The sequence below is a fragment of the Bombina bombina genome, chromosome 5 (assembly GCF_027579735.1).
Source record: "Bombina bombina isolate aBomBom1 chromosome 5, aBomBom1.pri, whole genome shotgun sequence".
Taxonomy (NCBI): Eukaryota; Metazoa; Chordata; class Amphibia; order Anura; family Bombinatoridae; genus Bombina; species Bombina bombina.
In genome coordinates this window covers 484,785,329-484,810,959 of record NC_069503.1, presented here as the reverse complement: position 1 = coordinate 484,810,959, position 25,631 = coordinate 484,785,329, and the positions used below count along the sequence as shown (strand labels likewise).

The 25,631-nt window shown below is 39.2% G+C and overlaps 1 protein-coding gene across 2 annotated transcripts in view; it reads right to left on the bottom strand.

The window, feature by feature from the left end:
* Window positions 1–25,631, bottom strand: part of PDCD6 (programmed cell death 6) — a 175,733-nt gene that overhangs the window by 95,503 nt on the left and 54,599 nt on the right. For both annotated transcript variants that reach the window (XM_053714397.1, XM_053714398.1), the window contains exon 2: window positions 6,729–6,790. In XM_053714397.1, the coding sequence (XP_053570372.1) occupies window positions 6,729–6,790 (62 nt within the window). The remainder of the gene's footprint in view (window positions 1–6,728; window positions 6,791–25,631) is intronic.

Here is a 25,631-nt window from a genome sequence, read left to right as displayed (position 1 = left end):
GTGACCGATATTGAAAAGAATTGAGAAGCAGTGCATTTATTAAAATAGCCAGTAGGTGGAGCTGTCTGCTTGTGTTGCAGCAAAGCCAAGCAAGCTGAAATTAATCAGTTTAACCAGACCTGAGCTATCGATCAGATTTCAAAGGAACAAGACCTTCCTGTCTATAAACCAGTCCAGATTGGAATGCATAGAAAGAACTGTTAGCAGAAAAATGCAAGTGAAGTCTGTGTTGTGTGATTATTTTATTAGGTTTGTATTGCTCTTTAGCATTTAAAGTCTTCATTTCAAAGCTTTAAAAATAATGTATTAGATGTTACTTATGACAATTTTGAGAGGGGCCTGGAACCTATCTCCCTCACTTCCCATTGACTTACATTATAAACTGGGTTTCAATTTACAACGGTTTCTTTTTACAACCATTGCTTCTGGAACCTAACCCCGGCGTAAACTGAGGGCTACCAGTATTGAGTTTTAAAACATTTTTTTATCATATGTATGAAATAAATTTTTCTTGTACCTTTTAAACATAAATTGTTGGATATTTAATTACTACATCACATAGTGATATTTACTGGATATACTTTTTTCTCACCATCCGTTGATAGGTTTTATTCACTTTTATCCCCACACTTCTATCTGTTTATTTCTTTAATCATAAGGCTCTTCGTGCTAAGATGGAGAATCCCGAACTCTTAGCAGCCAATTTGGTGATCTGAAAGGAAGCATCCGTAATAAAAGAATAAGCCAGCTTAAGGGCCTTAATTCTATCCTGTATTTCCTCCAAGGAAGTCTCAGCCCTAAGAGACTCTTCTAGAACGTCAAACCAAAAAGCAGCCGCAGTCGTGACTGTTGCAATGCAGGCCGCCGGTTGCAATAAGAACCCTTGATGAACAGAGTTTCTTGAGAAGACCCTCCAACTTCTTATCCATGGGGTCCTTGAAAGCACAACTGTCCTCGATAGGTATAGTCGTACGCTTAGCCAGGGTAGAGATAGCTCCCTCCACTTTAGGGACCGTCTGCCAAGAATCCCGAACGGTGTCAGCTAGGATACATTTTCTTAGAAATAGGGGAAGGAGAGAACGGGATACCCGGTCTTTGCCATTCCCTTGCAATAATTTCCGAAATTCTCTTAGGAACCGGAAAAACATCAGAATAAGAAGGAACATCTAAGTATCTGTCCATCTTACTCAATTTCTCTGGTGGGACCACAATAGAGTTAGTGTCGTCCAGAGTCACCAAGACCTCTCATAGCAAAAGGCGGAGGTGTTCAAGCTTAAATCTGAAGGAAACGACGTCCGAATCTGTTGGGGGCAATGCACTTCCTAAGTCAGATAGTTCCCCCTCAGATAGAGCCTCTGTAACCCCCAATTCAGAGCCCTGGGAGGGTATATCGGAGATCGCCATCAAGGCATCAGAAGTGGCAGGGACCGCATGGGCCTCTTTCCTACAGCGTTTGCCTTGCAATGCTGGCAACTTAGATAACACTTCTGAAAGGGTGGATGACATAACTGCAGCCATATCCTGCAGAGTGAAAGAAACAGATGCAGTTGAAGAACAAGGCGTTGCCTGAGTGAGCGGTAATGGCTGTAATGCTTGGGGAGAACGCTGCGGCATACTCTGAACCTCTTCAGCAGAATCCTGAGCAGCATCCGCTATAGACAAACTTTTATTAAAGAAAATGTGATCTCTAAACTGTAAAGTCCTTTCAGTACAAGAAGGTCAAAAAGTAAGAGGGAGCTCCACATTTGCATTCAAGCATAATGAACATGTGACACTCTGAAGATCCATAATCCTATCTATACAAGTACGATTATGGTACTAATAAGTATACTCTCCAAAAGCACAGCTTGGTGTGTGTGTGTATATATATATATATATATATATATATATATATATCCGTGTTTAAACTTTAAATCAAGGCAGTGAAAAACCCCATAAAATTCTATATTCTAAACGACTCCTGTGTATACTTAGTAATAAAATCAGTACAGATTGGAAGAGATGTGAAATAAACTTTAGCCACCAGAGCACCTCGCTACAGCACCGCCTACCTGCCCCCACGACACACTGACTCAGATAAACTCCCGGACGCTCCCGACCGCCTGCTTTAAAGTATAACCATGCGGTCTGAACAAGTGCCTGGAGTGAACGTCCGCAGTCGAACTCCGCCAGAGGAAAGTGCGCAGCTTCTAGACGCATCCGGTCTGAAGCTCGCGAAACTAACCCCGCCCCTCGTGGGCAGCAATCAGAGAAAAGGCCTCTCCGTAAAGAAAGTATGGCCGTTCGCATGAAAAGTACATTCAATATAACGATCGCTTGATCAGTATTACACAAAAGCGTTATTAAAACACATTAGCTCCTTGGTTGTCCCCAGAACTAGAGAACACAGCCATTACTGAGTTTTGTAACTCCAGAAACATCCTCAACGTCATAAACAGCCACTAATAAATGTAGTAATAGGAGCCCGATTAGTCTTATTAGCCCCACTACGCGACTTAGTACATAATCAAAACGATAAACCCTTGCAGAGTCCGGTTTGACATACAGTAGCAACCAATTACAGCCCACATTCTGAGTTGAAAACGTGTCCCAGAATCGAACAGCTGCACGTACCTGAAAGATGGGCGACAGCATGATCCGTCCCACAACCAAGAGGTCCTGCAGTTCCCTCCTGTAGAGCTGTGGAGACATACAGGGTCTTAGTTACAAAATGCTAAGACCATAATCTGAAGGGCAGCACACATCATGGGAGGCACAGTGAGAATAGAATCCCTCCAGTTCCCATTGCTTTGAAGCCACCAGATGCTTTTTTTTTTTAAACTGAAGAGACTGATATGGTCTAGGCTACATCCTAAAACAAAAGTAGCACACTTAGGTACTACAAAAAAAATAAAAAAATTCTTGATTAAAGAATCTAAACTAACACCTCACTTTACCTCTTCCTATCACTAACACAGGCAAAGAGAATGACTGGGGTGGGAGGGAAGGAGATATATAGATATATATATCTGCTGTGGTGCTCTTTGCCTCCTCCTGCTGACCAGGAGGTGATATTCCATAGAAAGCATGAAATCCGTGGAACCATCATATCTTGTAAAAGAAATATGTAAACTGCACTGCATTAATTATAAAGCTCATGCCTAGAGCTGCTCCCTGGCTCAGCAGAGCATCAAATGAAAGATAAACAGTGTACTCTAAAAATAAATCACTAAAGGTTTAGGTGCGCAAACTATGAAAATTCTGCTCTCTGACAGTTTTCCAAATCTGTCAGTGCACAGCCACGTGCCTACCGCTTCTTATGGTCAATCACCTCTGCACTCTGCCCACCCCCAGACCCTCGCCCGCCCTCCCCTCCTACCTCTTCAATGTGCACTTAGTGTACCATAACCGTACCGGTCTGGTGGGCATCATACGTGGCTCCTTCACTTTAGAGACAGTGTCAGACAGTTATGTGGTCAGGTGCCAGGCATCCCCCTCACGATTTCCCGGTTCCCGTTTAGAGAGACAGCACAGCAGTGAGTGACTCCACTGCTCCACACGTCACTTAGCAGTGAGCACAGATAGGCAGGCAGGCAGGTTTAGGCTAGCAGTGCAACTTCGCAAGCCCCCCGGCGCGTCCACAACATTCATAGTGAAATTGAGCAGGGGAGGAGCAAAGTACAAACAAGCAAAAGCAGCCGGGAAAACTATTTGTGGAAATTGCAGCACTGGCTCAAGGGGCACAAAAATGTGTGTCTACATTTTCCCCAGTCCCACTAATGTTCACAAAAAAAAAATCTATGCATTTCTACATTGTATTTCTTTGAATTTCAATAAAATAAAAAAATACAAATTTTTTTTTTTTTTTTGGTGGTGTCACCCCCTGGAGGGTGTCACCCAGGTGCGGCCCGCACCCCCTAGTGACGCCACTGGTTCAGTCGGCTTTTGCTACCACTTGCAAAATTGTGTCCATAATGCGAAGGCACAGAGCGCGTGGTTGCACATTCCGACGGGTCGCAGAATCAGACAGAGCACCGGCATGGAAATAAATCTTTTTTTTTTAGCATTGGTATTGCCAATATAGCCATCTCTCCTTCACATATAGAACGCTTCATAGTAATATAACCAGTGCTCAAGCTAAAATTTTCCTTTAAAAATTTGTTGGAGGAATCTCGCATTACTGGCGTGACACCTTAGATCATCTCACCAGAGCGGAGAACTTTAGATAATCAGGCCCATAGTCTTAATAGTGTTCTCCAAGGAAGCCAACAATGATTGCATACTGAAGATAAAATAGGTTATATGATATAAAATGTTGAATTATGCATAGTAAAAGCAACTTACTATTATATACAGTGACCTGTTTTCTGTAATTTAAAAAAGGGACAGTGAAGTCAAAACTAAACTTTGCAAACATTTCATAAGTGAAATGAAAAAATTTGCAAAATGTGTGCAAAAATGTGTGCAAAGTGTTTGCAAATTATTTGCACACATTTTTGCAAATATTTTCATTTCACTTATGATCATTTGATATACATCAAATATTTGACATTACAATTAACCCTATAGCTTTCTTCTAGCGCACATATACACTATTTTCTATCCATAAAACCAAATTCATAACTACCTGAATAATATATAAGTAATGGACTCTTAATACTAGAGTGGATAGCAACAAATATTCGCCCCTCCTGCAAGAGTCTGTTCATGCACAAATACCTTACAAAATAAAGAGAAAGGGGTGTGGCATAGGGACGGTTCTAACGTTATTATTATCGGTTATTTGTAGAGCACCAACATATTCCGCAGCACTAACGTTTTGTGAAAAGCAGGAGGTGGTCTTAAAGAGTGATGTAATGAGTTTATAAATCTATTTTCTCTCTCGCTCTGGTAGAAACATATCACTACTGATGCATTATTACCAAAGCAGCACCATTTAAACTCAACCATAGGAAGAAAGGCTCAACATGACACTTCTACCAAAGGCTGCTTGTACTGTGGAAAAATTAAATGAAGACAATGTGGCCACATTGGGCTCAATTTATCAAGCTGCCAGAATTTAACCCCTTAATGATCAGGGCTGTTTAAACACTTTTGTGGTGTTTGTGTTTAGCTGTAATTTTCCTCTCATTTACTGTTCCCATACACATTATATATTTTTTTCAGGACATACCATTATTTGTATAATGTCATTTAATTTACTTTTAAAAAAATAATAAATTGATTGACAGATGACGATACTTTAAACCAGTGATTTTTAACCTTTTTTTGCCGTGGCACACTTTTTTACATTAAAAATCCTGTGGCACACCACCATCCCAAAATTTAAAAAAAATCACACATTGTAGCCTAATACAGCATATATATATACACATACACACAAACACACACATACTGTATGTATTGTGCTGTTATGCCATGCCTCCTACACACTACCCCTGCACTGGGAGTAAAAAACAAGCAAATTTAAAAAATATGTCACACTGTTGTCAGTCTGCCGTGGCACACCTGAGGATCTCTCACGGCACACTAGTGTGCCACGGCACACTGGTTGAAAAACACTGCTTTAAACAACTAATCCTTGTTGTCGTCCCCCCAGGCCGTGATGTTTGTGCAAAGGGGCTGAACGCCCAGGGGGAAAACAAGGATTAGTTGTTTTAAGTATCGTTATCTGCCAATCAATTTGACAATTTGGCGGTCGGGCGGGCGAGCTGCGCGTATCGTCTGAGAGATTTAAAAAAAGATTAAAATGGGAGTAAATAAATAAAAAAAAATTGATGACAAACTCTGCCTCCGTTTTAAAACTCTACTCAATGCCCTTAACAAAAAGGGTTAACTTTACATTCACTTTAATCAATCAAATGGTAACAAATGTATTCTTATAATCTGCACAGCATCTTGCCCTAGTGGATTCTTTTTTATTTTTACTTAGTCTACAGGAGTGGCAGGTACTGTCTCTTTCAGATATATACAAACAATGACCCTGCAAAGCAAAAGTCAACTTAGGATGACTAAAGTGCTAAGGACAGGGAAGAAGGTAGACAGGAACATCTGGCAAACCCAAGCTTGCAGCAGTCATTTGGAAACGCACTACAGTGACTAAATAAAATACACAAACTTCTTGAAAATTGCAGAATCTTAAGTCAGTAAATTGATATCAAGCTACACCCCCAATTTTCTCCATTACTGTCCAGGAAGCCAAACTAATAATTTTAAATCAATAGGTATTGAATAGAGGAGAAAAAACAAAACAAAACAAAAAATCACCCTATTAAACTACTGCACATTAACTTCCATGTGCACAAAAAAAGGCATCATGGAGCAGAACTAGACCAACATAATATGCCAAGTGTATTATATAGGAAACCGTTAAAAACTCCTGCTTGCTCCTGAGAAACTACCCTGTATAGGTAGCAGGAAGACCCATCCCTTTCAGAATTCAGTAGTTAGATGAGATACCCACCAGAATTGTTATGATTGTACAAGTGTGAAAGAGGGAAGAAAACACACACACACTATGGTGATTTGCATAGTTATATTTTCATTTGTCTTTCTTAGATCAGATAACCTGCTTTCCTTTAATCTACTTGTGTACTAAGGATAAGAGAGTGTTCTGCTTTTTATTTGTTTGTTTTTCTTTTTAATACTTTAAACAACACTAACAATTCTAATGCTGGTTTTATTCAAAGAAAAAATAATAATATAAAAAAACTAATAAACATAATAAATTAGGCAATGTTATTTCTTACCATTTGACAATGCTTGCTGAAGTTCTGTGTCAGATATAATGCCACTTCTGTCTCTGTCCACACTGTGGGGTAAAAGAAATGTTATGGAATTGTTTTGTAAGTAAATATTGTTAAATCACTGACATTTTATCTTTTTCTCTTGACCAAACCACCTTGCTTCTCCTCAATGCATATAGATTACTTCTAATCATTTTTGTAAATAGTAGCAAACGTTGAGAAATTGTAGATTAGAGGACGGACGGATAAATTTGACACTAAAAGCAGGACTGAACACACACATTTTGTAATAACATTATTCAGCATTCTTTTTTTCACAGCAGCAAAGGATTATGGGTCATGAGGCTTGCACAGCATAGCTAACTTCAAAAACATAATTTATGCTTACCTGATAAATTCCTTTCTTCTGTTGTGTGATCAGTCCACGGGTCATCATTACTTCTGGGATATAACTCCTCCCCAACAGGAAATGCAAGAGGATTCACCCAGCAGAGCTGCATATAGCTCCTCCCCTCTACGTCACTCCCAGTCATTCGACCAAGAATCAACGAGAAAGGAGAAACCAAGGGTGAAGTGGTGACTGGAGTATAATTTAAAAAAAATATTTACCTGCCTTAAAAAACAGGGCGGGCCGTGGACTGATCACACAACAGAAGAAAGGAATTTATCAGGTAAGCATAAATTATGTTTTCTTCTGTTATGTGTGATCAGTCCACGGGTCATCATTACTTCTGGGATACCAATACCAAAGCAAAAGTACACGGATGACGGGAGGGATAGGCAGGCTCATTATACAGAAGGAACCACTGCCTGAAGAACCTTTCTCCCAAAAATAGCCTCCGAAGAAGCAAAAGTGTCAAATTTGTAAAATTTGTAAAAAGTATGAAGCGAAGACCAAGTTGCAGCCTTGCAAATCTGTTCAACAGAGGCCTCATTCTTAAAGGCCCAAGTGGAAGCCACAGCTCTAGTAGAATGAGCCGTAATTCTTTCAGGAGGCTGCTGTCCAGCAGTCTCATAGGCTAAACGAATTATGCTACGAAGCCAGAAGGAGAGAGAGGTAGCCGAAGCCTTATGACCTCTCCTCTGACCAGAGTACACGACAAACAGGGAAGACGTTTGTCGAAAATCCTTAGTTGCCTGCAAGTAGAACTTGAGGGCACGAACTACATCCAGATTATGTAGAAGACGTTCCTTCTTTGAAGAAGGATTCGGGCACAGGGAAGGAACCACGATCTCTTGATTGATGTTCCTGTTAGTGACTACCTTAGGTAAGAACCCAGGTTTAGTACGCAGAACTACCTTATCTGAATGAAAAATCAAATAAGGAGAATCACAATGTAAAGCTGATAACTCAGAGACTCTCCGAGCCGAAGAAATAGCCATTAAAAATAACACTTTCCAAGATAACAACTTTATATCAATGGAATGAAGGGGTTCAAACGGAACTCCTTGTAGAACGTTAAGAACAAGGTTTAAACTCCATGGCGGAGCAACAGTTTTAAACACAGGCTTGATTCTAGCTAAAGCCTGACAAAAAGCCTGGACGTCTGGATTTTCTGACAGACGCCTGTGCAACAAGATGGACAGAGCTGAGATCTGTCCCTTTAATGAACTAGCCGATAAACCCTTTTCTAAACCTCCTTGTAGAAAGGACAATATCCTAGGAATCCTAACCTTACTCCAGGAGTAACCTTTGGATTCGCACCAGTATAGGTATTTACGCCATATCTTATGGTAAATCCTTCTGGTAACAGGCTTCCTAGCCTGTATCAGGGTATCAATAACCGACTCAGAAAAACCACGTTTTGATAAAATCAAGCGTTCAATTTCCAAGCAGTCAGCTTCAGAGAAGTTAGATTTTGATGTTTGAATGGACCCTGTATCAGAAGGTCCTGTCTTAGAGGTAGAGACCAAGGCGGACAGGATGACATGTCCACTAGATCTGCATACCAAGTCCTGCGTGGCCATGCAGGCGCTATTAGAACCACTGATGCTCTCTCCTGTTTGATTTTGGCAATCAAACGAGGAAGCAGCGGGAAGGGTGGAAACACATAAGCCATCCCGAAGTTCCAAGGTGCTGTCAAAGCATCTATCAGAACCGCTCCCGGATCCCTGGATCTGGACCCGTAGCGAGGAAGTTTGGCGTTCTGGCGAGACGCCATGAGATCTATCTCTGGTTTGCCCCAACGTCGAAGTATTTGGGCAAAGACCTCCGGATGAAGTTCCCACTCCCCCGGATGAAAAGTCTGGCGACTCAAGAAATCCGCCTCCCAGTTCTCCACTCCCGGGATGTGGATTGCTGACAGGTGGCAAGAGTGAGACTCTGCCCAGCGAATTATCTTTGATACTTCCATCATTGCTAGGGAGCTTCTTGTCCCTCCTTGATGGTTGATGTAAGCTACAGTCGTGATGTTGTCCGACTGAAACCTGATGAACCCCCGAGTTTTTAACTGGGGCCAAGCCAGAAGGGCATTGAGAACAGCTCTCAATTCCAGAATGTTTATTGGTAGGAGACTTTCCTCCTGATTCCATTGTCCCTGAGCCTTCAGAGAATTCCAGACAGCGCCCCAACCTAGTAGGCTGGCGTCTGTTGTTACAATTGTCCAGTCCGACCTGCTGAATGGCATCCCCCTGGACAGATGTGGCCGAGAAAGCCACCATAGAAGAGAGTTTCTGGTCTCTTGATCCAGATTCAGAGTAGGGGATAAGTCTGAGTAATCCCCATTCCACTGACTCAGCATGCACAATTGCAGCGGTCTGAGATGTAGACGTGCAAAGGGTACTATGTCCATTGCTGCTACCATTAAGCCGATCACCTCCATGCATTGAGCTACTGACGGGAGTTGAATGGAATGAAGGACACGGCATGCATTTAGAAGCTTTGTTAATCTGTCTTCTGTCAGATAAATCTTCATTTCTACAGAATCTATAAGAGTCCCCAAGAATGGAACTCTTGTGAGAGGAAAGAGAGAACTCTTCTTTTCGTTCACTTTCCATCCATGCGACCTTAGAAATGCCAGAACTAACTCTGTATGAGACTTGGCAGTTTGAAAGCTTGAAGCTTGTATCAGAATGTCGTCTAGGTACGGAGCTACCGAAATTCCTCGCGGTCTTAGTACCGCCAGAAGGGCACCCAGAACCTTTGTGAAGATTCTTGGAGCCGTAGCCAATCCGAATGGAAGAGCTACAAACTGGTAATGCCTGTCTAAGAAGGCAAACCTTAGATACCGGTAATGATCTTTGTGAATCGGTATGTGAAGGTAAGCATCCTTTAAATCCACTGTGGTCATGTACTGACCCTTTTGGATCATGGGTAAGATTGTCCGAATAGTTTCCATTTTGAACGATGGAACTCTTAGGAATTTGTTTAGGATCTTTAAATCCAAGATTGGCCTGAAAGTTCCCTCTTTTTTGGGAACCACAAACAGGTTTGAGTAAAACCCTTGTCCTTGTTCCGACCGCGGAACCGGATGGATCACTCCCATTAATAACAGATCTTGTACACAGCGTAGAAACGCTTCTTTCTTTATCTGGTTTGTTGACAACCTTGACAGATGAAATCTCCCTCTTGGGGGAGAGAATTTGAAGTCTAGAAGGTATCCCTGAGATATGATCTCTAGCGCCCAGGGATCCTGAACATCTCTTGCCCAAGCCTGGGCGAAGAGAGAGAGTCTGCCCCCCACTAGATCCGGTCCCGGATCGGGGGCCCTCGATTCATGATGTCTTAGGGGCAGCAGCAGGTTTCCTGGCCTGCTTGCCCTTGTTCCAGGACTGGTTAGGTTTCCAGCCTTGTCTGTAACGAGCAACGGCTCCTTCCTGTTTTGGTGCAGTGGAAGTTGATGCTGCTCCTGCTTTGAAATTCCGAAAGGGACGAAAATTAGACTGTCTAGCCTTAGCTTTGGCTTTGTCTTGAGGCAGGGCGTGGCCCTTACCTCCTGTAATGTCAGCGATAATTTCTTTCAAACCGGGCCCAAATAAAGTTTGCCCTTTGAAAGGTATATTAAGTAATTTGGACTTAGAAGTTACATCAGCTGACCAGGATTTTAGCCACAGCGCCCTACGTGCCTGAATGGCGAATCCTGAGTTCTTAGCCGTAAGTTTGGTTAAATGTACTACGGCCTCCGAAATGAATGAATTAGCTAGTTTAAGAACTCTAAGCCTGTCCGTAATGTCGTCCAGCGTAGCTGAACTAAGGTTCTCTTCCAGAGACTCCATCCAAAATGCTGCCGCAGCCGTAATCGGCGCGATGCATGCAAGGGGTTGCAATATAAAACCTTGTTGAACAAACATTTTCTTAAGGTAACCCTCTAATTTTTTATCCATTGGATCTGAAAAAGCACAGCTATCCTCCACCGGGATAGTGGTACGCTTAGCTAAAGTAGAAACTGCTCCCTCCACCTTAGGGACCGTTTGCCATAAGTCCCGTGTGGTGGCGTCTATTGGAAACATCTTTCTAAATATTGGAGGGGGTGAGAACGGCACACCGGGTCTATCCCACTCCTTAGTAACAATTTCAGTTAGTCTCTTAGGTATAGGAAAAACGTCAGTACTCGCCGGTACCGCAAAGTATTTATCCAACCTACACAATTTCTCTGGTATTGCAACAGTGTTACAATCATTAAGAGCCGCTAAAACCTCCCCTAGTAATACCCGGAGGTTCTCCAATTTAAATTTAAAATTTGAAATATCTGAATCCAATCTGTTTGGATCAGAACCGTCACCCACAGAATGAAGCTCTCCGTCCTCATGCTCTGCAAGCTGTGACGCAGTATCAGACATGGCTCTAGTATTATCAGCGCACTCTGTTCTCACCCCAGAGTGATCACGCTTGCCCCTTAGTTCTGGTAATTTAGCCAAAACTTCAGTCATAACAGTAGCCATATCTTGTAATGTTATCTGTAATGGCCGCCCAGATGTACTAGGCGTCACAATATCACGCACCTCCCGGGCGGGAGATGCAGGTACTGACACGTGAGGCGAGTTAGTCGGCATAACTCTCCCCTCGCTGTTTGGTGAAATTTGTTCAATTTGTACAGATTGGCTTTTATTTAAAGTAGCATCAATACAGTTAGTACATAAATTTCTATTGGGCTCCACCTTGGCATTGGAACAAATGACACAGGTATCTTCCTCTGAATCAGACATGTTTAACACACTAGCAAATAAACTTGCAACTTGGTTACAATCTTATTTAACAAAAACGTACTGTGCCTCAAAGAAGCACTAAACGATTAAATGACAGTTGAAATAATGAACTGAAAAAAAACGGTTATGGCATCAATCCTTGAAAACAACACAACTTTTAGCAAAGGTTTGTTCCCATTAGTAAAGTAACAATAATTAAATTTGAAACGTAAAAATTACAGAGCAACGTATTTAATCACAGTCAATATATAAGTCTCACAGCTCTGCTGAGAGAATCTACCTCCCTTCAAAGAAGTTTGAAGACCCCTGAGTTCTGTTAGAGATGAACCGGATCATGCAGGAAATACAAGAGTAACTGACTGGAAATTTTTGATGCGTAGCAAAGAGCGCCAAAAACGGCCCCTCCCCCTCACACACAGCAGTGAGAGAGAAACGAAACTGTCACAATTAAAACAAGCAACTGCCAAGTGGAAAAATAATGCCCAAACATTTATTCACTCAGTACCTCAGAAAATGCAAACGATTCTACATTCCAGCAAAAACGTTTAACATAATAAATACCTATTAAAAGGTTTAATGTACTTTTTACAGAGTAATTCCAGTGAAGTACCATCCCCAGAATACTGAAGTGTAGAGTATACATACATGTCATTATAACGGTATGGCAGGATTTTCTCATCAATTCCATTCAGAAAATAAAAACTGCTACATACCTCAATGCAGATTCATCTGCCCGCTGTCCCCTGATCTGAAGCTTTTACCTCCCTCAGATGGCCGAGAAACAGCAATATGATCTTAACTACTCCGGTTAAAATCATAGTAAAAAACTCTGGTAGATTCTTCTTCAAACTCTGCCAGAGAGGCAATAACACGCTCCGGTGCTATTGTAAAATAACAAACTTTTGATTGAAGTTATAAAAACTAAGTATAATCACCATAGTCCTCTCACACATCCTATCTAGTCGTTGGGTGCAAGAGAATGACTGGGAGTGACGTAGAGGGGAGGAGCTATATGCAGCTCTGCTGGGTGAATCCTCTTGCATTTCCTGTTGGGGAGGAGTTATATCCCAGAAGTAATGATGACCCGTGGACTGATCACACATAACAGAAGAAAATACTTTTTTTCTAGAAATTGTATATAAAACCTTATTACAAAAACACATACAGTAAGTAAAATACAGATTTTCAATGCTGACTCCTTATGCAAATCCTGCCATTTTTAATTTTTGAAATGTACTTGTTTGTACATAAGCAAAAAAGTGTATGGAAATTAATTTCAACTGACTTCTAGGACAATAACGCTTTGTTCCTCAAGGAGAAATTGACAGTATTTACAGATTGCTTTGTCCATATGACAGCTGAGTGCACACGTAATCAGTGGAACACATGACACACAGTATGAGAACATGGTCACAATTTGGCATAGCTTTAGACCAACAGAACATTAAAACAAACACATATTTTGGGTACAACTGAACATTGAGGCAGTTATTGGGATTTTCACAGTCACTGATAAGGGTGAAACTCTGCTTTGGCTGAAAATGTGATTACTGCCGATTGTCTGGGTTTGAAGTGCCTGCCAATCTTAAATCAATCAAGTCATTTGTGGTAGAGTTAATCACACAGGGAAAATATGATAATTTCTAATTTCCTACAATTTTGCAGGCAAAGCAATGATAGATAATTTCTCTCTTTAAAACAATCAATTTAATTTATGTTGAATTATGCAATTAATTTGTACCCTGGAATATTTTCTGTGGATAACACGCATTAGCCTTACTCTCGTACCACTTATGTACACCCCAGGTGCCCTCCCACCCTTAGACACACACCTATGAGCTCTCCCACAGTTGTGTATCCCCATACAGTCTTCCAACTATTACACACGCCATTTGTTGAATTAAAGGGACAGTCTACACCAGAATTTTTATTGTTTAAAAAGATTTTCCCTTTATAACCCATTTCCCAGTTTTGCATAACCAACACTGTTATATTAATACACGTTTTACCTCTGTGTGTATCTAAACATCTGCAGACTGCCCCCTTATTTCAGTTATTTTGACAGACTTGCATTTTAATCAACCAGTGCTGAATCCAAGTTAACTCCACGGGCATGAGCACAATGTTATCTATATGGCACACATGAACTAACACCCTGCATTCAGATAAGAGGGGCCTAGAAGGGCTTAGAAATTAGCATATGCACTTACCTAGGTTTAGCTTTCAACTAAGAACACCAAGAGAACAAAGCAAAATTGGTGATAAAGCTAAATTGGAAAGTTGTTTAAAATTACATTCTCTATCTGAATCAAGAAAGTTTATTTTGGACTAGACTGTCCATTTAAATAAGAATAAATGTAAGAATTGCACTTTTACGAATGAAATACATTTATAGGGTTAAATTCGGTCAGCGGGTTAGTTTAGCCCTGATAACTAAATGATGGTATTATTTAGTTCTGTTAAGAAAAATGTCACGCTTGCTCAAGCCTATACCATGTTGCTAATTTATAGTGATAGCCATACCATTAAGAAAAAACACACACGTCTCTAAATGATGTGTTAGAAACAAATGGGCAAGTAAGTCTACCCCATGTCTTCATGTCTACTTCTATGTTGTTCAAAATTCACTTCAGATTTTTGCAAAGATAGATTTTTTTAAAAAAAGCTAATTTCTTAGAAGTATTTCCAAAGACTGAGTATTTTTCTGGTTAACATTGATATACCTTAAAAGGAACAGTCTAGTCAAAATTAAACTTTAAAAAGGGACAGTATACACTCATTTTCATATAACTGCATGTAAAAGGCACTACCTTAAAGAATAAGATGCACAGATACTGATATAAAAATCCAGTATAAAACCGTTTAAAAACTTACTTAGAAGCTCTCAGTTTAGCTCTGTTAAAAAGGTAGCTGGAAAGCCCACTGCAAGTGGGAAATAAGACACTCCCCCTTCCCCCTTCTTTTGCATATGAAAAGACCCTTTACACAAACAGGAGCAAGCTGGAGAAGGTAGCTGACGGTATTCACATAAAACTTAGGGGCTTGGTAAGGAGTCTGAAAATCAGAGCAATGATATTTAAAAAATAGCAAAAACTATACATTTTTAAAAACTTTATGGGCTATATAAATAGATAATCTACAAAACATTTATGCAAAGAAAAAATGAGTGTATAATGTCCCTTTAATGATTCAGATAGAGCATGCGATTTTAAAGGGACAGTCTACACCAGAATTTGTATTGTTTAAAAAGTTAGATAATCCCTTTATTACACATTCCCTAGTTTTGCACAACCATCAGTTATGTAAATACACATTATCTCTGTGATTACCTTGTATCTAAGCCTCTGCAAACTGCCCCCTTATTTCAGTTCTTTTGACAGACATCCATTTTAGCCAATCAGAACTGGCTCACCTGAACTCCACGTGCGTGAGCACAGTGTTATCTAAATGACACACGTAAACTAACACCCTCTAGTGGTGAAAACCTGTCCAAATGCCCTGAGAGAAGAGGCGGCCTTCAAGGGCTTAGAAATTAGCATATGAACCTCCTAGGTTTAGCTTTCAACTAAGAATACCAAGAGAACAAAGAAAAATTGATAAAAGTAAATTGGAAAATTGTTTAAAATTACATTCTCTATCTGAATCATGAACGTTTATTTTGGACTAGACTGTCCCTTTAAGTAACTGCTAGCATACACAGTGGGTAAGCGCGGTGTAGCGGCGTCCGGAACCGGAACCGGTAATGGTAGGTAAAATGCTCCAATGGAATGGTCTGGCAGAGTGCCGTAGCCAGCGATCAACTCAAAATCGCTGTATATACAAGAACAGGAGGGCAAATGGCAGGTACTCCAATAACCAGATAGGCGCAACTATAATCGATAAAAAATTCAAAACTTTAATGAAAAAATGTTTAAAAATTGTATATAAAATACACAATCAAGCTGGACACAAAGACAGGGGGTGAAAAAAGACAGGCCTGACGCGTTTCGCGCCCCCTAGTGGCGCTTATTCATAGGCTGCAGCACCTAGTGTGTGGTGCCTTTTTAAAGGGCAAGGAAAACCATTAACCCTTAGTGTGCAAATCATTATTAAAAACAGTAACAAACTAAAAACAACAACAAATTTACATTGGGATTACTTACAAAAAATATAGATACAGATTCAGACATACCTGAGTCAGTGTGTGGAATAATGTGATACCTAGACATGATAATAAAAAATTAACATGTACCAATTACCTAGGTTTGAATACTAGTAATTAAGAGATATCCTAGTTTTCTTAAATATGTATGGACCAACTAGTATTGTACACTATAGGGATATCACAATATTAATATTGTAAGGGGAATATATGATTAATTAATAGTCTCATAACTACACAGTGCCATTTCAGTTATCCGTGAAGTAATTAATATTGCATGCTTTATTCATTCCTAGTGGTTGGCATGTATTAAGCTTTAATATCCAAAATATTTCTTTCTTATCTAAGATTTTTTGCCTATTGCCTCCTCTAATTGGAATTATAGCGATATCAATGATTTGGACTGACATGTCAGCCTTGTGGGTGAAATGTAAACCATTAAAGTGACTAGCGACTGCGGAGTCCTTAGAATAGTTTTTGACGTCCCTAACATGTTCCCCAAACCTGGTTCTGACTTCGCGTGAGGTTTTACCTACATATTGACTTTTACAGATATTACACGTTAAAAGGTAGATGACAAATCTGGTTTTGCAGTTAGCATAGAAATCTATGACATATTGTTTATTATCTACACTTGAGTAAAAGTGTGTACCCCTAATGAGGTTAGGGCAAGTTAAACAATCCCTGCTACCACATTTATATAGCCCCTTCTTTGATAGCCAGTCTCCTGAGGGGACACTCGCAGTATCAGTAACCAAGCTGGGAGCAAGTACTTTCCCTAATGTCCTTGGTTTTTTAGGGACGTACCTAAAATTATTTACAAATGGTTTGAGAATGTCATCTCCCAAAAGGATATGGGAATGCTTCTTTAAAATCTTTACTACTGCATCATAATTTGTTGAATACTCTGTTGTAAAAACTATAGTGTCACTAGTGACTTGGTTCTTCTTATGTGCAGTAATGGGTTGTTTATTATAAGCCTTAACTGCTAATCTGCATTGTTCAAGCCTACTTGGGTTATAGCCTCTCTTGGTAAGTCTATCTTTTAGCTCTAAGGACTGTCTGTCATAGATGGAATCATCTTGGGTATTCCTGCGTAGCCTAATAAACTGCCCTCTTGGGATGGCTTTTTTTACATGTTCTGGGTGTTGGGATGCCGCATGCAGTATTGTATTGCCTGCCACTGGTTTTCTATAGGTTTGTGTTACTATTTGATTTTCACTAATTAATAAAGTAAGATCTAAATAGTTAATCTGTTTATCATTTACTTCACCTGTAAATCTTAAACCCATGAGATTATCACTCAAATATGACAGCAAATCATCCAAAATGACCATTTTTTTTATCATTATTGACAATTAGCAACAGATCGTCTATGTAACGAACAAAAAGCACTACTTCATCCATCCAAGGCTTATTTGTTGAAAAAATATAAGTAAGTTCCCACCATGCCACATAAATATTTGCAAAAGCTGGGGCAAATTTTGCCCCCATGGCGGTCCCCCTGATTTGTAAGTAGTACTCTTTGTCGAACATAAAATAATTGTGTGAAAGCAAAAATTGTAAAGTTCCACAAATATAATCAATTACTTGATCACTCAGATCCGTGTCCCTTTTTAAAAAATAGTTTACTGCTCTTATGCCTAAGTGCTGTGGTATACTGGTGTATAATGAAACTATGTCAGCTGTAATCCAACTATAGTTATCTTTCCATTGGATAGTGTTTAATGTGGTAAGCAGATGTGATGTGTCCCTCAAATAGCTGAGTTGTCTTTGTGCTATAGGTTGTAATATTGTGTCAATCCATTCCCCTAGAGGTTCTAAAAGAGAACCTATGCCCGCAACTATGGGCCTTCCCGGGGGGGGTATCCCTGTTTTTGTGAATTTTGGGGACATGATGAAATAACGGAGTGACTGGATAATCTGGTATTAATGTTGCCACATCTTCATTTTTAAAGATCCCCAAAATGACTCCATCTGCTACAAGTTTTCCCATTTCTTTTTTGAAAGTATGGACAGGGTTGCCAGGCAACAACCTATATACACTGCTGTCTGAAAGTTGTCTCCGTGCTTCCTCGAAGTAGTAGGACTTATCCATGACTACGATGCTGCCACCCTTATCCGAATTTCTGATGACTATATCATCATTATTTTTAAGAGTTTTAATAGCTAGACGTTCATGATATTTCAGATTATGGGTGACGGCATCGCCGCCAGTGTCCATATCAGCTTCCAGCTTAAGTATATCATCTTGTACCAACCTATGGTAAGCATTGACCATAGGGCCTCTATAATTGGTAGGATAGAAACTAGACCCATGCTTGTTAGGTCTATCCAGTATCTCCTTATGGTCCTCCTGGTCAATGCCACCCATATTGTACAATTCATTCAAGGTCGCTACAGAGCAAGCATCAGCAAATGGTAAATGTGGGGAAACTTTATCTACATCTGAAGTCACAATCTTAGTTTGTGGCTCTTCAGTACCCTCATCAGTTAAGGCAAAAAACCTTTTTAAGGACAATTTACGAATGAATTTGTTTACATCCAAGAGAGTGTTAAAGCATGAAAGCCTATTTGTTGGAGCAAAACCCAGTCCTTTTGATAACACTGACATTTCACTGTCCTTTAACTCATATTGAGAGATATTAATAACATTGAGTCCTTGTTCTGAAGACTTGTGTGACGATATTGAGGGTGTTACTTCTGCCCTTTCTTCATCTTGTGCTTTCTTTTGTCTTCCTTTACGCCACCTCCTTCTGTGTTTTTTCCTTTTTCTACATTTTTCTTTATTTTCAAACGTGTCACCGGTTGTCCTTCTGTTTCTTCCCCCGTCTGCACCTGTAAAAAAGCACATGAGGAAAGAGAGGTAGGAGAGGAAGGAGGAGAAGAGGCAGGAGAAGACGATGAAGAAGCAGTAGAAGTGCAGTAAGAAGAAATAGAGGATATAGCTGAAGTGTTAGCTTCTGAATCCGTGGACTCTCCCTCTGAAGCACTGAATGCCACCTTCCTAGCATTCTTGTTTTTATTTTTAAGTATGGATTTTGGAGCTAGCTTGACTTGATCTTTGTCTTTATCTTTCTGCATGTTTTTGAACTGTTGTCTGTTTTTCCATGACTTGTTTCTTTTATCACGTTGTTGTTGGCGCACCTCTGCCCAGTTGTATACTTTATCCAGATCATAATCCTCCTTATCACGCACACATTTTGTTCCTTTTCTTGAGGCTTGCTCTTGATCACATTTTTTCAAAGTCTCATCCATTTTCTTTTTGTGCTCAGAAAACTTAGAACTGGCTTCCAACGGTTTAAGATCCTCTTTAATGCTCTCAACCTTAACTTTTAACTTCATTCTTTTTTTCTCTTTCACTCTGATAAGGATCCTGATGAGTTTAAGGGAACACTGTGAGTGCCGAGTTCCAATCCTCCATGTCAGGGGGGTCTTCAAATTCAAAAGATGGATATTTCTTTATTCTGAGTCCCCTTGGAATACGGTCTGCCTCTAAGTATCTATTAAAAGCTACAATGTCCCACATCAGGCGCAAGTCAGAGATCAAGGTATTCTGTAAGGTTTTAAAGTTTATTCTTATGCTTGACTCCTCAATATCACTTTCAGCCTTAGAAAATATTTTATTGAAAAAATCTTCCCTGTTGTACATATCAAACATATCAGTAGTTTCCACTTCATTGGTATTGGTGTCTGAATCCTGTATTACATTATTGGAATCGTATCCCGCACCCTCCCTGTCTGTGTCAGCCATGTTATTTGAAAAATACGTGTATTTTTAAGTTGCGCTATTGGTTTAATATGCCAGATAAACTTCAGTGTCAGCCATGTTATTTGAAAAACCTATAACCTATAGCACAAAGACAACTCAGCTATTTGAGGGACACATCACATCTGCTTACCACATTAAACACTATCCAATGGAAAGATAACTATAGTTGGATTACAGCTGACATAGTTTCATTATACACCAGTATACCACAGCACTTAGGCATAAGAGCAGTAAACTATTTTTTTAAAAAGGGACACGGATCTGAGTGATCAAGTAATTGATTATATTTGTGGAACTTTACAATTTTTGCTTTCACACAATTATTTTATGTTCGACAAAGAGTACTACTTACAAATCAGGGGGACCGCCATGGGGGCAAAATTTGCCCCAGCTTTTGCAAATATTTATGTGGCATGGTGGGAACTTACTTATATTTTTTCAACAAATAAGCCTTGGATGGATGAAGTAGTGCTTTTTGTTCGTTACATAGACGATCTGTTGCTAATTGTCAATAATGATAAAAAAAATGGTCATTTTGGATGATTTGCTGTCATATTTGAGTGATAATCTCATGGGTTTAAGATTTACAGGTGAAGTAAATGATAAACAGATTAACTATTTAGATCTTACTTTATTAATTAGTGAAAATCAAATAGTAACACAAACCTATAGAAAACCAGTGGCAGGCAATACAATACTGCATGCGGCATCCCAACACCCAGAACATGTAAAAAAAGCCATCCCAAGAGGGCAGTTTATTAGGCTACGCAGGAATACCCAAGATGATTCCATCTATGACAGACAGTCCTTAGAGCTAAAAGATAGACTTACCAAGAGAGGCTATAACCCAAGTAGGCTTGAACAATGCAGATTAGCAGTTAAGGCTTATAATAAACAACCCATTACTGCACATAAGAAGAACCAAGTCACTAGTGACACTATAGTTTTTACAACAGAGTATTCAACAAATTATGATGCAGTAGTAAAGATTTTAAAGAAGCATTCCCATATCCTTTTGGGAGATGACATTCTCAAACCATTTGTAAATAATTTTAGGTACGTCCCTAAAAAACCAAGGACATTAGGGAAAGTACTTGCTCCCAGCTTGGTTACTGATACTGCGAGTGTCCCCTCAGGAGACTGGCTATCAAAGAAGGGGCTATATAAATGTGGTAGCAGGGATTGTTTAACTTGCCCTAACCTCATTAGGGGTACACACTTTTACTCAAGTGTAGATAATAAACAATATGTCATAGATTTCTATGCTAACTGCAAAACCAGATTTGTCATCTACCTTTTAACGTGTAATATCTGTAAAAGTCAATATGTAGGTAAAACCTCACGTGAAGTCAGAACCAGGTTTGGGGAACATGTTAGGGACGTCAAAAACTATTCTAAGGACTCCGCAGTCGCTAGTCACTTTAATGGTTTACATTTCACCCACAAGGCTGACATGTCAGTCCAAATCATTGATATCGCTATAATTCCAATTAGAGGAGGCAATAGGCAAAAAATCTTAGATAAGAAAGAAATATTTTGGATATTAAAGCTTAATACATGCCAACCACTAGGAATGAATAAAGCATGCGATATTAATTACTTCACGGATAACTGAAATGGCACTGTGTAGTTATGAGACTATTAATTAATCATATATTCCCCTTACAATATTAATATTGTGATATCCCTATAGTGTACAATACTAGTTGGTCCATACATATTTAAGAAAACTAGGATATCTCTTAATTACTAGTATCCAAACCTAGGTAATTGGTACATGTTAATTTTTTATTATCATGTCTAGGTATCACATTATTCCACACACTGACTCAGGTATGTCTGAATCTGAATCTGTATCTATATTTTTTGTAAGTAATCCCAATGTAAATTTGTTGTTGTTTTTAGTTTGTTACTGTTTTTAATAATGATTTGCACACTAAGGGTTAATGGTTTTCCTTGCCCTTTAAAAAGGCACCACACACTAGGTGCTGCAGCCTATGAATAAGCGCCACTAGGGGGCGCGAAACGCGTCAGGCCTGTCTTTTTTCACCCCCTGTCTTTGTGTCCAGCTTGATTGTGTATTTTATATACAATTTTTAAACATTTTTTCATTAAAGTTTTGAATTTTTTATCGATTATAGTTGCGCCTATCTGGTTATTGGAGTACCTGCCATTTGCCCTCCTGTTCTTGTCCCTTTAAGTAACTTTCTAATTTACCCCTATTAGCAATTTTTCTTTGTTCTCTTGGTATCTTTAATTTGATAAAGTAAGACTGTCTCATTTTTGGTTCAGAACACGGGTAGCACTTTCTGATTGGTGTCTAAATGTAGCCACCAATCAGCAAGCACTACCCAGGTGCTGAATCAAAAATGGGCTGGCTCCTTAGCTTACATTCAAAGATACCAAGGAGAAGAAAAATTAATAGAAGTAAATGAGAAAATTGCCTGCTCTATCAGAATCATGAAAGTTTAATTTTGACTAGACTGTCCCTTTAAGGTGTTAACTAAATGCTGGCATTTATAGTTTCTTGGAAACAAGCCAAAACGATGGGGTTACAAAAATATATAAATATGTTTAGTATCTAGACTCAGGAGACAAGATGTATTCTTATTTACCATTTTTTGCCATCTACCACTACTTTCTCCAAAAAGAAAAAGAATCTGAACAAAGATATTTTCTCAATAGACATTAAAAAGGGACAGTAAACACTTTGAGATTTGTATATAAAATATTTAGTTATGTATAATGAAACAACTTAGCAATATATTTTCATTATTTATTTTCCCTTCTTTTTATGTAATTTAACTCTGTAAATTTAGCTATTTCTTTATACCAGAACTTGAACTTCACCCTGCTGGCTATATGTATTTTAGTATTGAGTTTATTGTTTAGCAGTTCTCATAAAGCCAATAAGGGGGGGGGGGGGAAATGAGATGATGGATAGAGTGAATGATAGAGAGAATGAGATATACATACACACACACTGAACAATGCACTCTAACATTATAGCTGGGGCTAGCCTTTTAGTCTGCCAACTAAAGCCCAGATTGGCTCCTCCAAATAAGACTACATACAGAAAGAGAAGCAGTCTGCCAGGAATGAACAACAGCTCAGTGGTTTGTAATATGACCTGGTAACCACCTGGGAGTAGCTTCTTTTAGCCCAATTGTGCTTTTCACAGACAAGAACTTTCCTGAAGTATATCACAGTCTGATCCTGCCTAACAAATGTCAGTCCAGCCCCAAAATACCAGGCAATTATCCTCTGAACAAGGGAAATGGCACCCCAGACGATTATTTTGGCTTCCTTTGGGCCTCCTCAGAGAGGTGCAGCCATATCCCTCTAGGCACATTCAGCAAGGAGTCCACAACTGCTCCAAATAAGACAAAATGGTGGGTGGAGTTAAGCTATGGATAAATATTTCCAGTAAAAAGGATGTTTGTTTAATGTTTTTTTTTTTTAAAGTGAAGGTCAATTTTGACGAATTAGTGCCCAGTTTTTAATAATCCTATTGACATTTCAAGCGTTTTTTTTCCCAAAAACTTAACTTTAAATCCTGAAACCTGCTCCATCGATTCCCCCGGCCGTCGGAAGTCTCTGCTTACGTCAGAAATGACGAATCCGGCTTCCTCCAAACACAGCGTTTTCCCCCGGGGGGGGGGGGGGAATCATGGCCTGAGGAAACGCCGTGATTGGATCAAGACGGATTCATCATTTTGGACCCGCTAGAGCGCTTGCAACGGGCAGAGGAAGCGATGCAGCGGCTCTCAGGATTAAAAGGTACGTTTTTGAAGAAAACGCTTAAAATGTCAATTTTGATGAATTAAAGTGCTCTTGTTTTTAATAGGATTATTAGAAACCGGGCACTAATTCGTCAAAATTGACCTTCACTTTAAGATTTGGCTAATATGTTATTCTATATAGCAACACAACAGAAATGTCTTGTAATTACAAGGTGTTTACGGTCCCTTTAAGTGCACACAAAAAAAAAAAGGAACAATCCCAGTCTTTAACCATATAAAAGTATATAATTTTCAGAATTGGGACCGGGGGTTCTTCTTAAGCCCCGATAAAAAAAAAAAAAAAAGGGATAGAATTTTTTTTTTAGTTCAGTCATGAAAGCAAATGTTAGTGTAGACCAATGATATGCTGCCTATTTACAGACGGTTAGCTAGAGGCTCAGAAATCACATACATGTTTAGTATCTGTGCGCTCTGGAGACATTGGCATTCATTTTACCTTTTTTTGTTTTTCTTGCAACTATGCTTATATACAATATTCTGACAAGAATGAGCACAAAAGTTGTTTTTTTTCTGGGAACCAAAAAAAAAATTCACCTACTTTAAAGTTGATTTAATAATGTGAGGAGTAATATCAAGCAAAAACATAAAATTATGATGTGAAAAATAATAAATACAACATATTTCACATTTCAACTGGTATTTCTATAAATCAAGATCTATTCTGGATTTGTATATTTCTTAAGATATGCACTTTAATGGAGTTAAATCAGGCCTGTGGTATAGCTTGGCCTTTAAACCATGTGCTAAGTACAGCATGAGAAGCAGGCGGATCGCCGGTCTAGGTTTCCTAAAGAAAAAGCTAAGTATTTAAAAATAAAATAAAAAAGGCTGCAATGTAAAGTTTAATGAATGAAAGTGCCCCTGTTTTAATAGTATTTTTAAAAACCGGACACTTACTCATTCAACTTTATATTCACTTTAAGCCAACCATACTGTATAGTCATGAACATAAAAATCTAAAAACTTGATCATAATGTCCAAATTCTTACTTAATAAACTTAAATAAAACTATCTGGCCTTAAAGGGACATTATACTGTAGATTTTTCTTGCATAAATGTTTTGTAGATGATCCATTTATAAAGCACAGTTATTTTTTTTTTTGTTTGTTTTTTTTAATTTATAGTTTTGCTTATTTTTAAGCAACATTGCTCTGATTTTCAGACTCCTAACCAAGCCCCAAAGTATTATGAGAATACCTACGTATACTACTCCAGCTTGATTCTGTTTGTGTAAAGGGTCTTTTCATATGTAAAGGGAGGGGGGAGTGTGTTTTTTCCCCACTTGCAGTGGGTGTTCCAGCTACCTATTTAACAGAGCTAAACTGGAAGCTTCTAAGTAAGTTTTTGAACATTTTTAAACTGGATTTTTAGATTAGTATCTGTGCATATTATTTTTTATAGTAGTGTCTATTACATGCAGTTTTATGAAAATTGGTATATACTGTCCCTTTAATCCTCTGGCACTGAAGGGCATCAGCGAACCTACTCAAGAGGGCCATGGTGCCGAGTAGCAATAGTAATATACATGCTGCTGTGCTGTGCATAATAATTCTGAGAAGAGATAGAAAGGTGGACCTGGGACAATAAAACTGCTGCCCTGCATTAGATTTGTACACATCCTGCACATGCCTTTAGTATGTATACACTAACTGCTCCCTGCATTAGGTTTGTACACATTCTGCACATGCCTTTAGTATGTATACACTAACTGCCCCCTGCATTAGGTTTATACACATCCTGAACATGCCTTTAGTAAGTATACACTAACTGCTCCCTGCATTAGGTTTGTACACATTCTGCACATGCCTTTAGTATGTATACACTAACTGCCCCCTGCATTAGGTTTATACACATCCTGAACATGCCTTTAGTATGTATACACTAACTGCCCCCTGCATTAGATTTGTACACATCCTGCACATGCCTTTAGTATGTATACACTAACTGCCCCCTGCATTAGGTTTGTACACATTCTGCACATGCCTTTAGTATGTATACACTAACTGCCCCCTGCATTAGGTTTGTACACATTCTGCACATGCCTT